The sequence below is a fragment of the Gossypium hirsutum genome, chromosome D13 (genome assembly GCF_007990345.1).
Source record: "Gossypium hirsutum isolate 1008001.06 chromosome D13, Gossypium_hirsutum_v2.1, whole genome shotgun sequence".
Taxonomy (NCBI): domain Eukaryota; kingdom Viridiplantae; phylum Streptophyta; class Magnoliopsida; order Malvales; family Malvaceae; genus Gossypium; species Gossypium hirsutum.
This window is the reverse complement of record NC_053449.1, coordinates 4,475,858-4,488,575: the sequence shown is the minus strand read 5'-3', so window position 1 is coordinate 4,488,575 and position 12,718 is coordinate 4,475,858. Positions and strand designations below refer to the sequence as shown.

Genomic DNA, 12,718 nt, shown 5'->3' with positions numbered 1-12,718 from the left:
TCCGGCGTTTGGTTCGCTGTAATAGATATTACGCGCGTAATACAATCCCGACCTAATCCCCAAATTCCCTGCTTTTCTATTCCCTTCTTAAATCCCAGATTACCTATTACGTCCGGCTTCCCTTCCCAACTCTCTGTTTTACCCTCCCTCCCTACCCGAAATCGACCTATACCCTCTCCTTTTTCTGTCCCCATCATTTCTCCTCCCATTTCCCACTACTTCATTTTTCCTCTCGGAGCACGTTTGGTTGTTGAATCTTACCGACGGCTGGGGTTCCTCTCCCTCGGAAATCCTTAACTCTCGACTAAAATCGCAAGGTAAGGATAATGGGTAATATATTTTGTTTTTCTTTTGTTTACTATGCTTTTGAGGTAGAGTATGTTTAGGTCTTAACAGTTCTCTATTTATGTTGATTGGAATTATTTAGGGTTAGCTTAAAATCACTACAAAGTTAAATGTCTCCATCTCTGCAAGTCCCCCCAATATATATATTTTTTGCGAAAAATTTTGAACTTGGGAGAAGATATCTAATTCTTATAGATTGGTTTAGTTTTCTATATGGAATGGACATTGTTATCAGTTAATCCTAGCTGCTTGATGAATCTTTCTTCTTCTTTGACTTCTCTTAATCTGTTTGGGTGTCGTATGCAATGGAACTTCCCTTAATCTATCTCGAATACAACTAAATAAAAATTCATATTTTTTCAACCATTCTTCTGAAAATTTATTTTGTTTGTTTTGCAGTATCTTTGAAGTGTAATGTTTTTTTTCTGGGTTTGATTAGATGGAGAAAAACAAGGATGATGATTATGGAGAGGAAGAAGATTCAGAGTATGTATTACTTGATCTTGAAGCTGTTCGTGGGCAGATTGACATCCCTCCAAATGCACCTTATACTCTTTCTGTAAGTTCTAAATTTTTGTATGTTACAAATTTGTTAAGGTTTTTTTTTGGCAGTTATGTGAAAATTAGAATTTATAACTGAATGAGTATTTAGGAAGTTTAGTCTTGAATACATATGACAGATACAAATATTTTTAAAAAAACTAAGAACCCGAGAAGAAAGCTTTGCCTTTGGTTTTTGTTGCTCGATGTTCATTTTATATTTGTTAATTCATGAAACGAAAGCTCTCATATTTTTACTGGTCAGCTTATGAGGATTAGGGAATTTTAATGTGTTGATAGAGATCTTCATCTAGATATATAATACTAGCTATCCGTGTGATTGCTTTAACTATGGAGAACTTAATCTAGATAAACCTTGTTTAAATTATGTATGTACTTGCTTTGTACTTGTTGGATTTAATAAACATTAGATTCAGCAATCTACATTTCAGCATTTATGGTGTTATATATTTATATAAAATTTGGCAAGTTTATAATTTGTATTATATAAAATTTCTTACATTTGCGTATTCATTTAGTTTGCAATATGATTAATCTTAATAAAAATCAACCTATATATGTTTTTGTTCTTTGATTGGAGCTCTGCATAGATGAATACAGATTTGATTTTGGTGTGTAATTGTAAGCTTCTAATTATTTGTTTAGCGATATTTTTGCCTGGAAATATTGCTTACTTGATTTACTGGTATTTTGCTGTCAGTTTTGAACAAGGTTTGATTGTTGTTTTTAACCCTTTTTTCTTTGATTTATCATAGTGTGATGATCAGATTGTTATGAATGTCAGGGTCTGGATACGATGAATCCAATATTAATCATAGACAAAAAATTTAAGCTGGTGAGTTGTTAACTTTGCAAATCTTGCTATATTATTTAAATCAAGGTCAGTGTCAGATGTGGATCTGTACGTGACATGGATTTACCAAAATTTTCTATGTTTTTCTCTATATTTGGAGGACCATTCCTCCACACTAGTGTCTGAATATGTTATGTATACATAAAGAAACTGAAAAGTCTGAACAATATTAAATCTAGTATTTACCTTGAACAGCTAAGGTTCCAACTTCCAGGTTATTTATGTTTTGAAAAGTTTATTTCCCTTGATGACCATATTTACTAAATATCTTAGGACTACCATTATTTATTTATTTATTAATGTTTATTGCTAGAAATTTTAAATGGTGTATGAATGTCTCTGTTATGCATGAGAATGACGTAAAGAATTCAGGAAGCCATAGACCGAATATGGTATTATAAATGGAAAATATTATCTAGAGATCATTTTCCAAATCATTATCATTCAAGTCTGGATAACTGGATAGGTATTCATATCTGACATTTGTTTCCAATTCCGGTAATATAAAAGTTTGCTTTGATTTGAACTAGGGATTTGGTGGTCCGCTATAGGCCTAAGCTATCGCTTTTATAGTTTTGCTTTGATTTGAGCTTTAATAATCACCAACTGATTGCTGAGATGAGGGTTTTTTAATTCATGAAATTTTCATGTTTTAAGTTAATTTATTTTCCAAATTACAGATCGGAGAATATGAAGAAACAATTGGGACTTGCTTTGTTTTCTCTGAAGATGGTGAGCAATATTTCCTGTTATACTTACTTTGAGCTAAACCGGGACTTGGTTAACTTACTCCATCCTATTCTCTCTTTGTTATCATCTTCTTGCCCCTTGCATAGCGGAATAGCAAGTTACTTGTACAATCCAGGCATTCTTGTCGTGTTATTATTATTTTTCTATGTCGTATTGCATTTAAGGTGTTATATAGTTTGTAACACGATAAATCCATGATAGATTTTGGCATGTTCGTGCATACATGTTGTGTTCCAGTAGTTGAACTTCAGTCCGTAACATAGGCTGCCTCTTGGTTTATTCTGTTTCTCAAACATTTTGCATTGCATGAATTAATAACTTGTGTGTGAAATTATGATTTACAGAAGCTTCACCTGTAGTACATGAAGAGACAGGTCCATCAGAGGCAAATCTCTTCTCAGGCAAATATATACTAGATCCAAATCAAGCTCCGAGAAAGCAAGTAAAACCGGTCGCTCGACTTCAGAAGATTCTCAAGTTCAGATTGTTACTCGACGAGGATGTTCAAGTCGAAACAAATTCCCAAAATAATTCAATTTTGTAAACTAGCAAACTCAAAATTTGTAGTTAAATGTTGATCCTTAACTTTGAAAGTAATTTAATGAAATTTTGAAAGTAATTTAATGAAATTCAAGCTTAGTTATGCTCTGAGGAAGAGTCCATATTTTTAAGCGGTGGATATTGTATATAAACTATTTCAGCAGATTGCGAATTATAATGCAGCAAATGTAACTTTTTAGTAATGAAGGTGTGATTGATCCGAATTATTTTAAATTGTATAAATTCATATAAGAAAATTTATTATTAAGAATTTTATGAAATTATATATTATTATTAAATTATATGTAATAATAATTATTTTAAATTATACAAATTCATATAAGATAATTTATTAGTTATAATTATTTTAAATTTTATTAAATCATATATTTTAATTAAAATATATTTAATATTAATTATTTCAAATTATCTTTTATAATATCATATATTATGATTTGAGTAAATTCATATAAGAATATTAATTATTAAGAATTTTATTAAATTATATATTTTAATTATAATATATTTAATAATAATTATATTAATTTATATTTTACAGTATCATATATCTTAGGACTACCATTAGTTATTTATTTAAATAACAATAACAATAATCATTTATGCTAAGGGTATTCTAGTCATTTTAGTTTTTTTCTATTATGCTATTACACCTCTATTACATTACACCTCTAATCCAATACAGCGAACCAAACGTGCCCTAAGTATTTCTTTATTTTTTTCTCATTATTTTTCCTTTCTGTTATTAGTTTTGGGTTGGTTTTGGGCCTATATTTGGGTCGTCGGTTGTTTTATGTTCGGCTACTGTTGAACTTGGTGTTTATCACATTTTTATTTTTTATATATATAATAAAGCCCAATCTGATATACCTAAAAAAAATTAAAGTAACAAATTTAATTTTTTAATATTTAAAAACGTATATATTTAAAAATGTAAATTTATGTTTTAGTACTTTTAAAAATAATATTTATTCTTTAAATAAAATTTAATATTTCAAAAGTAGATTTGCTTGTTTGTACCTTTTACAAAGAAAATCTATACATTAAACTTTTTTCAAATCTAGGCTATCAGTGTCACCATAATGATAAACATTTTGAATAATGTTGGAGATTACTTTTGAAAAAATTATTTTATCAACACTCTTTATTATATTATTTATTGTAACTATCAACTAAAAATAAATATATTATCTTTTTTTTCACATCATTTATGATATTTTCTTATTAATTGTATATATGATGTATTTATTTTTAATTGATAGAGATCATAAATGATGTGGTAAGAAAGGTTTATAAAATAATTTTTTAGACTACTGACTTTAAAAGTTTTTTTGAAACTTTAAATTTTTTTTTGAAGTATCAAAGATCGACTAATTCCTCTCAATAGGTTTACAGCATGTTTGGTTGGCATGAATAGTCATTCCATTCCTTGCCTATTCAATTGGCCCACCACCAAACGTTAGTTTGGTTGGCTGTAATATCATTACAGCCTGATTCCATTCAGGCGCTATTACACCCATCGACTGTAATAGCCATTCATTCCCTTCAACGCTGAATAGGGATTCCATGCGCCGTTTCTTTCCTATTTTCCACTTTCTGCCCTCAGCTTCATCTTCTCCTACGTTTCCTTCTTTTCCAAATTGCAGAGGTAATTTCTTTCCTTCTTTATGATTTTTCCTTCTTACGTTTGGGTAGTTAGAAACTTTTCTGCCCTCAGCTTCATCTTCTCCTACGTTTCTTTTCTTCATTTTATCAGGAACGAAAATGAAACATAAAAGAAACTTTATGATTTTTCCTTCTTACGTTCTTCCCCTTTCCCTGTTAATAGAAACATAAAAGAGAAAGGTATTTTTTTCCAACAGATTGAATGCAAAGCAACCGATGGGAGAAGAAAACAAGAAAATTAGGAAAGAAAAGGTAATTGCAAAGCTCAAGTACGATGGTGACACTACACCAAAACAGGATTTTAGCGGCGACTTTAGCGGCGTTTGAATAAAAAACGCCGCTAAAGATCAACCATTAGCGGCGCTTTATGGAAAACGCCGCTAAAAAAAGCATTAGCAGCGTTTTTCAGAAAGCGCCGCAAAAAACTTAAGCCCAACGACGCCGTATTCTGAGCTTTCGCAGATTTAGTGGCGTTTTTTAGTAAGCGCCGCTAATGCTCAAGGCTTTTAGCGGCGTTGTTGAGAAAGCGCCGCAAAAAGACATAAGCCCAACGGTGCCGTTTTCTGAGCTTTTGGGGACTTAACGGCGTTTCTTAAGAAAGGCCGCTAATACTAAGGGCTTTAGCGGCGTTTTTGATGAAGCGCCGCAAAATAAACTAAGCCCAAAGATGCCGTTTTCTGAGCATTCGTGGATTTAGTGGCGTTTTTAGGAAGCGCCGCTAATGCTCAGGGCTTTTGCGGCGTTTTTGATAAAGCGCCGCAAAATAAACTAAGCCCAACGACGCCGTTTTCTGAGCTTTTGTAGATTTAGTGGCGATTCTTAATAAAGCGCCGCTAATGCTGAGGGCTTTAGTAGCGTTTTTTAGGAAGCACCGCAAAAAGACATAAACCCAACGACGTCGTTTTCTGAGCTTTTGGGGGATTTAGCGGCGTTTTTTAAGAAAGCGCCGCAAAAAAAAAAAACATAGGGTTTTTGGTTTAAGGTCTATTATTTATTTAAGACTTAAGGCTAGTTTAAAAGTTAGGTTTTTAAGGTATATGGAGTATGGGTTTAGGGATTATGGATTGTGGTTTAAGGGTTGATATTTAAGGTTTAGAGGTTAGAGGGTTAATGGTTTGGGGTTTGAGGTTTGGGGCTAAGAGTTAGGGATTTAGGGTTTAGGGATTCAGGGGTCAAGTTGGGCGTTTAGATTAATTTTTTTAATTTATATTTTAAATATGTTCTTATATAATTGTAAAAGAGATAATAATAAATTTGTTTAGGGCTTTTGGTTTAGGGTATATGATTTATTTAAGATTTAAGGCTGGTTTAGGAGTTCATATTTTAAGGTTTAAAGAGTATGGGTTTAGGGATTATGGATTAGGAACTATGGTTTAAGGGTTGGGATTTAAGGTTTAGGGGTTAAGGGTTAGACATTAGGGGTTAAGAGTCAGGGATTTAAGGTTTAGGGATTCAGGGGCCGAGTTAAGGTTTTTGAGTTTAGATTAATTATTTTTTTAATTTATATTTTAAATATGTTCTTATATAATTGTAAAAGAGATAATAAATCAAATATATTGAAATTATGAGTATAGTTTAAATTATTTAAGAGATATATAATAGATTGACTTTATATGTATTGAATGGTTAATTTAAGGTTTAAGGTTAAGGTTTACTTGAGATTTGTTAAATGATAAAAGTTTATAAAATATTATACAATTATTTTATAAAAAATCAATTTATAAAAAAAATTTAGCATAGCAAAACGGCATCATTTTGTTCAAAATGAAATAATATTTTGCGGCGTTTTGCATAAAAACGCCGCAAAAGATAACAAATAGCGGCGTTTTCTATAAAAATGCCGCAAAAAATAAATCAATTTATAGAAAACAAAATAGCAAAACGGCGTCATTTTGTTGAAAATGAAATAATATTTTGCGGCGTTTTTCACAAAAACGCTGCAAAAGATAAGCAATAGCGGCGTTTTATATAAAAACGTTGCAAAAAAATAAATAAATTATAAAAAATTATCTACATAGCAAAACGGAGCCATTTTTTATCAAAACGAAATAGCGGCGTTTCTCATAAAAACGCCGCAAAAAAGTAAATCAATTTATAAAAAACAAAATAAAAAATTTTGTGCATAGTAAAACTGCGTCATTTTGTTCAAATTGAATTTATAAAAAAACAAAATAAAAATTTTTGTGCATAGCAAAACGGCGTCATTTTGTTCAAAATGAAATAATATTTTGCGGCGCTTTTATGAAAAACGCCGCAAAAGATAAGCAATTGCGGCGTTTTTATATAAAACGCCGCAAAGAAAATAAATAAATTATAAAAATTTTATTTGCATAGCAAAAACGGCGTTGTTTTTGTTTATGAAAAACGCCGCAAAAAAAGTAAATCAATTTATAAAAAACAAAATAAATAATTTTTAGCATACCGACGTTTTTTAAAAAACGCCGCAAAAATAATTTGATTTTCCGCATTTTGTTTATGGTTTAGTGGCGTTTTAGCTATAAACACCACAAATAGGTTAAGTTGTAGATGAAAACGTCGTGGTTTTCTCTCCAGCCATATCATTCCCACACTTAAACCCGAAATCCCAAAATTTCCCCATTTCCCCCAATCCCAAATTAATTCAGTAAATCATTAACCCCAAACCCATTCAATTTGCGCCATCTGAAAAATCGCTGTTGTCTTTGTCCGGGCCGACCACCTACTGCACAAACATCAGAAGCTCGAGCATCTCCGTCACCGTCGGACTACTACAGCCGTCGTCATCGGTTAGTTTCTAGTCGGGCATTTGTTTTTGGACTGTTTAAATATGAAATTTAATTTTGAAACGCATTGATATTTGCGGGTTTAAAAATGAATGTGGTTGGTACTGGCGTGCTGATTGAATGTATTTGCCATGTGCATACTGTTTGCTGCTTTCTGTAAGTTTATTTTAGGGCAACTTTGAACCTTTTTTAGGGCAACTTTGAACCTTTTTTAGTGTAGGCACTCAGTTCTTTATGTTCTGTAGATATACACTAGAGGTGTGTAGATGGCGTATTGGACCATAACCGAGTTAAGTTTGGTACTAGGAAAAGGAAAATTTATGTTTTTTTGCCAAGCAGGAACATGTTGGAAACACAAATGAGTTGGATTGTAGGTCGGCTGATCTTAGAAAGATAAGAAAAAAATGTAATAAGAAAAGCCTGATTTTAGTCTCAACATTGATAAAAGCATAAGAGAAAGGACCTACATGGCTGTACAGAGTTGAACTTTATGATCAAAAAAGATGGCTAAAGGGACATTATTAGAATCCAAAGACAACTAAAAAAATCCCAGCAAACTCTGAAACCCTTTTATATGGTCTATATGAACATATATATATAACTGGGACTGGCCAACTTTGGGTATCTAACAATTCTTTAAACACTGTAATGGGTATGGAATAATTGTAGTGATAAGGCCATGAAGAGGTGGGACTGTTAATTCAAACATATCTTAGTATTAAAGCTTGTTGTTGTTAATGAAGGGGTGACTAAAGACATGTAATTTAATGGTTTTATATATATATATTGCTTTATAAATCTTTCACCTTTGAACAAGCTCAAAAGCGAAGTTAATTGGACCCTTTTTTTCTCTCTAATTGAAGAGAAAAATGGTAGGAATGGTGGTGGGTGGGGGATATCCACCATAATCATTTCTTTAGACTTTGAAAATGATTGCACCATTTGGGGGGGTGCCATTGTCATTTGCCTTTAATGAAACTAAATTAGTTAAAAGCTTTTTGTGCACAAAAAATTAAGGGCTTTTGAGGTGGCAAATGAATCAATAAATCATGTTAGAGAAACTTTTTAAGCTTTGATTATAGGTACCGAATGTTTAGTTTTTTTTGTGAGGAAATATTGAAATTGGTATTTTAAGTTCATAATGAATTGAAATGTGAAGTAATCATTGGATCAAAATGTGAGTTAAGTTGGCACTCCAACAATGCCTTAGGTGCAAAATACTTTGTTTTTTCAAATCCCATTCTAGTTTAAAAGATTGATGGTGTAAATGAGTTTAGTAGGTTTGTTTTTCAAGTGATTTAGCAAAATTTTGAGTATTTACTTTTTCAAATAATTCAAGAAAATACAAGGGAGAATGAAAGACTACTACACTACTGATGAGGGCTGGCTTCTTCTTAAATTCTACCTTAAAAATTGTTCAAATGGGTCAAAAGCCCAAGTCCACCCATGAAATTCTAAAGTTTTTAAAATTTGTGCCTCACTCTTTTAATTCAGGCTTTTTTTTATTGAACTATTTTATTTCACCAATTGAGAAATTAAATCTTTTTAATTCGAATTAAGATTTACAAATGAAAAGATTTTATGGAAAAACTAACTGTTTATCCAAGTAAATATTGGTTCTATATTAAAACCTTAAAATTTTGTATTTAGAAAAAGTGAATTTTACTTGAACAATATTAATCTCATACCAACAATGACAACCCTGGATAATTTACATAACTTGAACAATATTAATCTCATACCAACAAGTAAATATTGTTTACTCCTATTTTTTTCTGCTTTTTTGTACTAATTTAGTTGTGTTTTTTGTTTGGCAGCTGTCTGCTTCGAAATTGAGGAAATTTGAGGTATTTATTCATATGTTTCCATATATAACTTGCATAATTTACATAACTTATAAATTTTTAATATATAACTTAATAACTTATTAATATTTATATACATTTTTAATATATATTAAAAATTTATATATATTTTTAATAACTTATATATAACTTTCATAGCTTACATAATAACATAATAACTTACATAATACATAGCCTACATGACTTGCATAATACACAACTTACATAACTTAAATAAATTACATAATACATAACTTTCATAACTTACATAATAACTTAAATAAATTACATAATACATTTTTAATCACTTATATAAAACTTTCATAACTTACATAATACATAGCCTACATGACTTACATAATACACAACTTACATAAATTACATAATACATTTTTAATAACTTATATATAACTTTCATAACTTACATAATAACATAATAACTTACATAATACATAGCCTACATGACTTGCATAATACACAACTTACATAAATTAAATGATACATAACTTTCATAACTTGTATTATACATAACTTATAAATCATATCATAACTTACATAACTCAAATTTATCAATCATATCATAACTTATATATACACTTACATAATACATAAATAAATTTTTTATTTATTCTTACATAATACATAACTTAAATAATAACCTACATAACTTACATAGAAACTTATATAGAAACTTGCATAACTTATATAACTTAAAAACTTAGATAATACATAATACACCACTTACATAAATAACTTGCGTAATACATAGCCTACATAACTTACTTAACTTACATAATACACCACTTACATAACTTAAATAACTGACATAATACTTAACTTTAATAATACACAACTTACATAACTTAATTACATTATACACAACATACATATATCATAATATAGATATTGGTCTTATTATATATTTAAACTATTTTATATGTGCTATTATTGTTGTAATTGTATACTAAGTTTTCAACTATTTTATTTGTTTTGCAGATAAAATGTCTAGAAGAAAAGTGCGAGAGCTAAGCATTCTTCAAGGGACTCCAAACTCGGCGGAAATAAACAGCACTGAACAACAGACTGCTATTGGATCTTCGAATGTTCCGATTACACCAGAGGAACCTACAGAAGTTGAAAGTAATTTAACATTTAATTTACATGCGTGTTGACTTATTGTTTATTTATTTTTAAAATTCTTACATTACAATATAACATTTTTAGCTGAAAATGGTAGGACGCGGAGAGTTCGAGGACGTACGCTACTGAGGGATTTATACGAGCTAGATCCAGTCGAGCGTGTCAAAGTATCCAGTAATAGCTTTGGTCAACCTGTTGGATCAGAAGCTCGCCTTTTAGCAGGATACTTGGGCATTCTAGCACGGAATGCAAATATGTTGCCAATTAACTTCGAGTCATGGCATAAAATGCCCAAGAGTAACAAGAACCAAGCTCTCGATAACATTAAGGTAACAAAACGTTAATGTCATTTATGATACTTGGGTTTAAGTTTTATTTATATTTATTTTCTTAACTTGTGTTTTTTGTAGGCGAGATTTGCTCTAGAGGTCTCTGATGCTTATGTAAAGAAGGCATTGGGAAAAAGATGGAGAGACCATAAGAGCACTTTAAAGAAAGACTATTTTAAGACAAAAACAACGCTCGACGAGAAATTACAAAATGTCCCGCCGGGAATGCTGAGGTACCAATGGGAAAAGGTCGTTAGATTTTAGACTTCGAAGAAAGGAGAGGTATGTGTTACTACAAAAATCTTGTAATTATTTTGGTTTATTGTATTTACTATTGACGTACTAATAATTTCATAATGTAGGATCGTGAACGAGTTGGAAAAAGTAGTAGGCAGAAACAAAAATTCACTCACACAGCTGGGTCGAAAAGTTTTGCTTCTGTAGCTCAGGCCGAGGTATTTTGAATTTTTTAATACTGGCAGATATTTATTACTTTCTATCAAATAATATTTTTACTACTGTATTGTAGGAACTGTCGTCTGGTCAAAAAGTTGGACGCCTTCAACTTTTTAACATTACACATAGGAAGAAAGATGGATCTCCTATGACTCCTGAAGCTGCAAAAATTATGGTACGTTTGCTTAATACAATTTGACTTGTTTTAATTATTTATAGTGTTTATTTTCTAATGGTTTATTTCATTTCTTGTAATGCAAATATTGTTAAGTTATGTTGCATTTATTTTTTTAATATATATTACGTTCCTAACTATGTGATTTATTTTTTAGGAAAAACTAAAGGATAAAAAGACGGAGTATGAAGCGATTGCTTCCAGTGATAGTTCTGTTCATATTGACGACATTGATAACCGGATTATCACTGAAGTTTTGTGTCCTGAAAGGTATGGTCGGGTTCGATTTCAAGGATCTTTTGTTAACCCATCCCAATATTTTGGATCCAACTCGCAACAATACATGCCTTCGGGGAGCCAGGCTCAAGCTGAAGTTCAGATGTTAAGAGACCAGATGGCTCAGATGCAAGCGACAACAGTTGAGCAAATTACACAACTTAAAGCAGAGGTAGCATCGAGAGAAGCTGAGGTTCAACGAAAGTATAAAGAACTCCAGCTGCAGCTTAAAGCAGATACGGCAGTGAGAGAAGCAGAGGCTGCAGCAAGGGAAGCAGAGCAGCGTAGAAAGTACGATGAACTCCAGCAGCAGCTTCAGAAAATGATGAAGATGTTTCAGCAATCGCAACAGCCGCCGTCTTAGACTATCGTGTAAATATACTTTAATTTTGAATTTTAATTATCATTTTAACTTTTAACATTTTTGTAAAAATAATACGAATTTTATTTTATTTATTGATATTTATTATATATTATTTGTTTAATCTTAAACATTATATAGATTTATTGCTTTCGGTTGGTTTAGATTTGGTTTCTTCTAATTTGTTTTTACAGGAGGGTTGAAAATATAATTTTTTTTAAACAAATTTACCAAAATTAGTGGCGTTTTTAAAAAAAGCGCTGCTAAAGGTCATGGTCTTTAGCGGCGTTTGTCAAAAAAGCGCCGCTAAAAGAACATGACCTTTAGTGGCGTTTGTGGAGAAAACGCTGCTAAAGAACATGATCTTTAGCGGCGTTTCCAAAAGAAGCGTCGCCAAAGAACATGATCTTTAGCGGCGTTTGAGGAATAAGCGCCGCTAAAGACCCTGACCTTTAGCGGAATTTTTTTTGTAGCGCTGCTAAAGAACATGACCTTTAGCGGCGTTTATAAAAATAAGCGCCGCAAATGTTAGCGGCGTTGTCAGTAGAGGCATTTTTTGCGGCGCTTGTGAAAGCGCCGCAATTACTTTTAGTGGCGCTAAAAAGCGCCGCTAATGGCCTAAAAAAACGCCACTAAAAACCTG

General features: G+C 31.3%; 1 protein-coding gene and 1 long non-coding RNA gene across 4 annotated transcripts; both read left to right on the top strand.

The window, feature by feature from the left end:
• Nucleotides 1-200: 200 nt before the first annotated feature.
• On the top strand, nt 201-3,138 carry LOC121225647 (general transcription factor 3C polypeptide 6). Of its 2 annotated transcripts, none has more exons than XM_041110042.1 (5): nt 201-317; nt 785-904; nt 1,691-1,741; nt 2,440-2,491; nt 2,854-3,138. In XM_041110042.1, the coding sequence occupies exons 2-5, from the start codon at nt 785-787 to the stop codon at nt 3,051-3,053; spliced, it is 423 nt and encodes a 140-aa protein (XP_040965976.1). In that variant the 5' UTR covers nt 201-317; the 3' UTR covers nt 3,054-3,138. The 2 variants fall into 2 exon arrangements, with proteins under 2 accessions (XP_040965976.1, XP_040965977.1); XM_041110043.1 differs by having other exon boundaries at nt 207-317; nt 745-904.
• A 4,114-nt stretch (nt 3,139-7,252) lies between these two features.
• Nucleotides 7,253-11,438, top strand: LOC107956741 (uncharacterized). Of its 2 annotated transcripts, XR_005923501.1 has the most exons (5): nt 7,253-7,497; nt 9,312-9,341; nt 10,335-10,478; nt 10,576-11,089; nt 11,170-11,438. It is a non-coding gene; the product is annotated as an uncharacterized lncRNA (long non-coding RNA). The 2 variants fall into 2 exon arrangements; XR_005923502.1 differs by lacking the exon at nt 11,170-11,438 and having other exon boundaries at nt 7,255-7,497; nt 10,563-10,807.
• Nucleotides 11,439-12,718: the final 1,280 nt, after the last annotated feature.

What these genes read in the sequence shown, in the direction of transcription:
- LOC121225647 (XM_041110042.1), top strand. Translation starts at nt 785, where the DNA reads ATGGAGAAAAACAAGGATGATGATTATGGAGAGGAAGAAGATTCAGAG. An exon ending in TAGACAAAAAATTTAAGCTG is followed by an intron (nt 1,742 to 2,439) that starts GTGAGTTGTTAA and finishes TCCAAATTACAG; the next exon opens with ATCGGAGAATATGAAGAAAC. An exon ending in CTTTGTTTTCTCTGAAGATG is followed by an intron (nt 2,492 to 2,853) that starts GTGAGCAATATT and finishes TATGATTTACAG; the next exon opens with AAGCTTCACCTGTAGTACAT.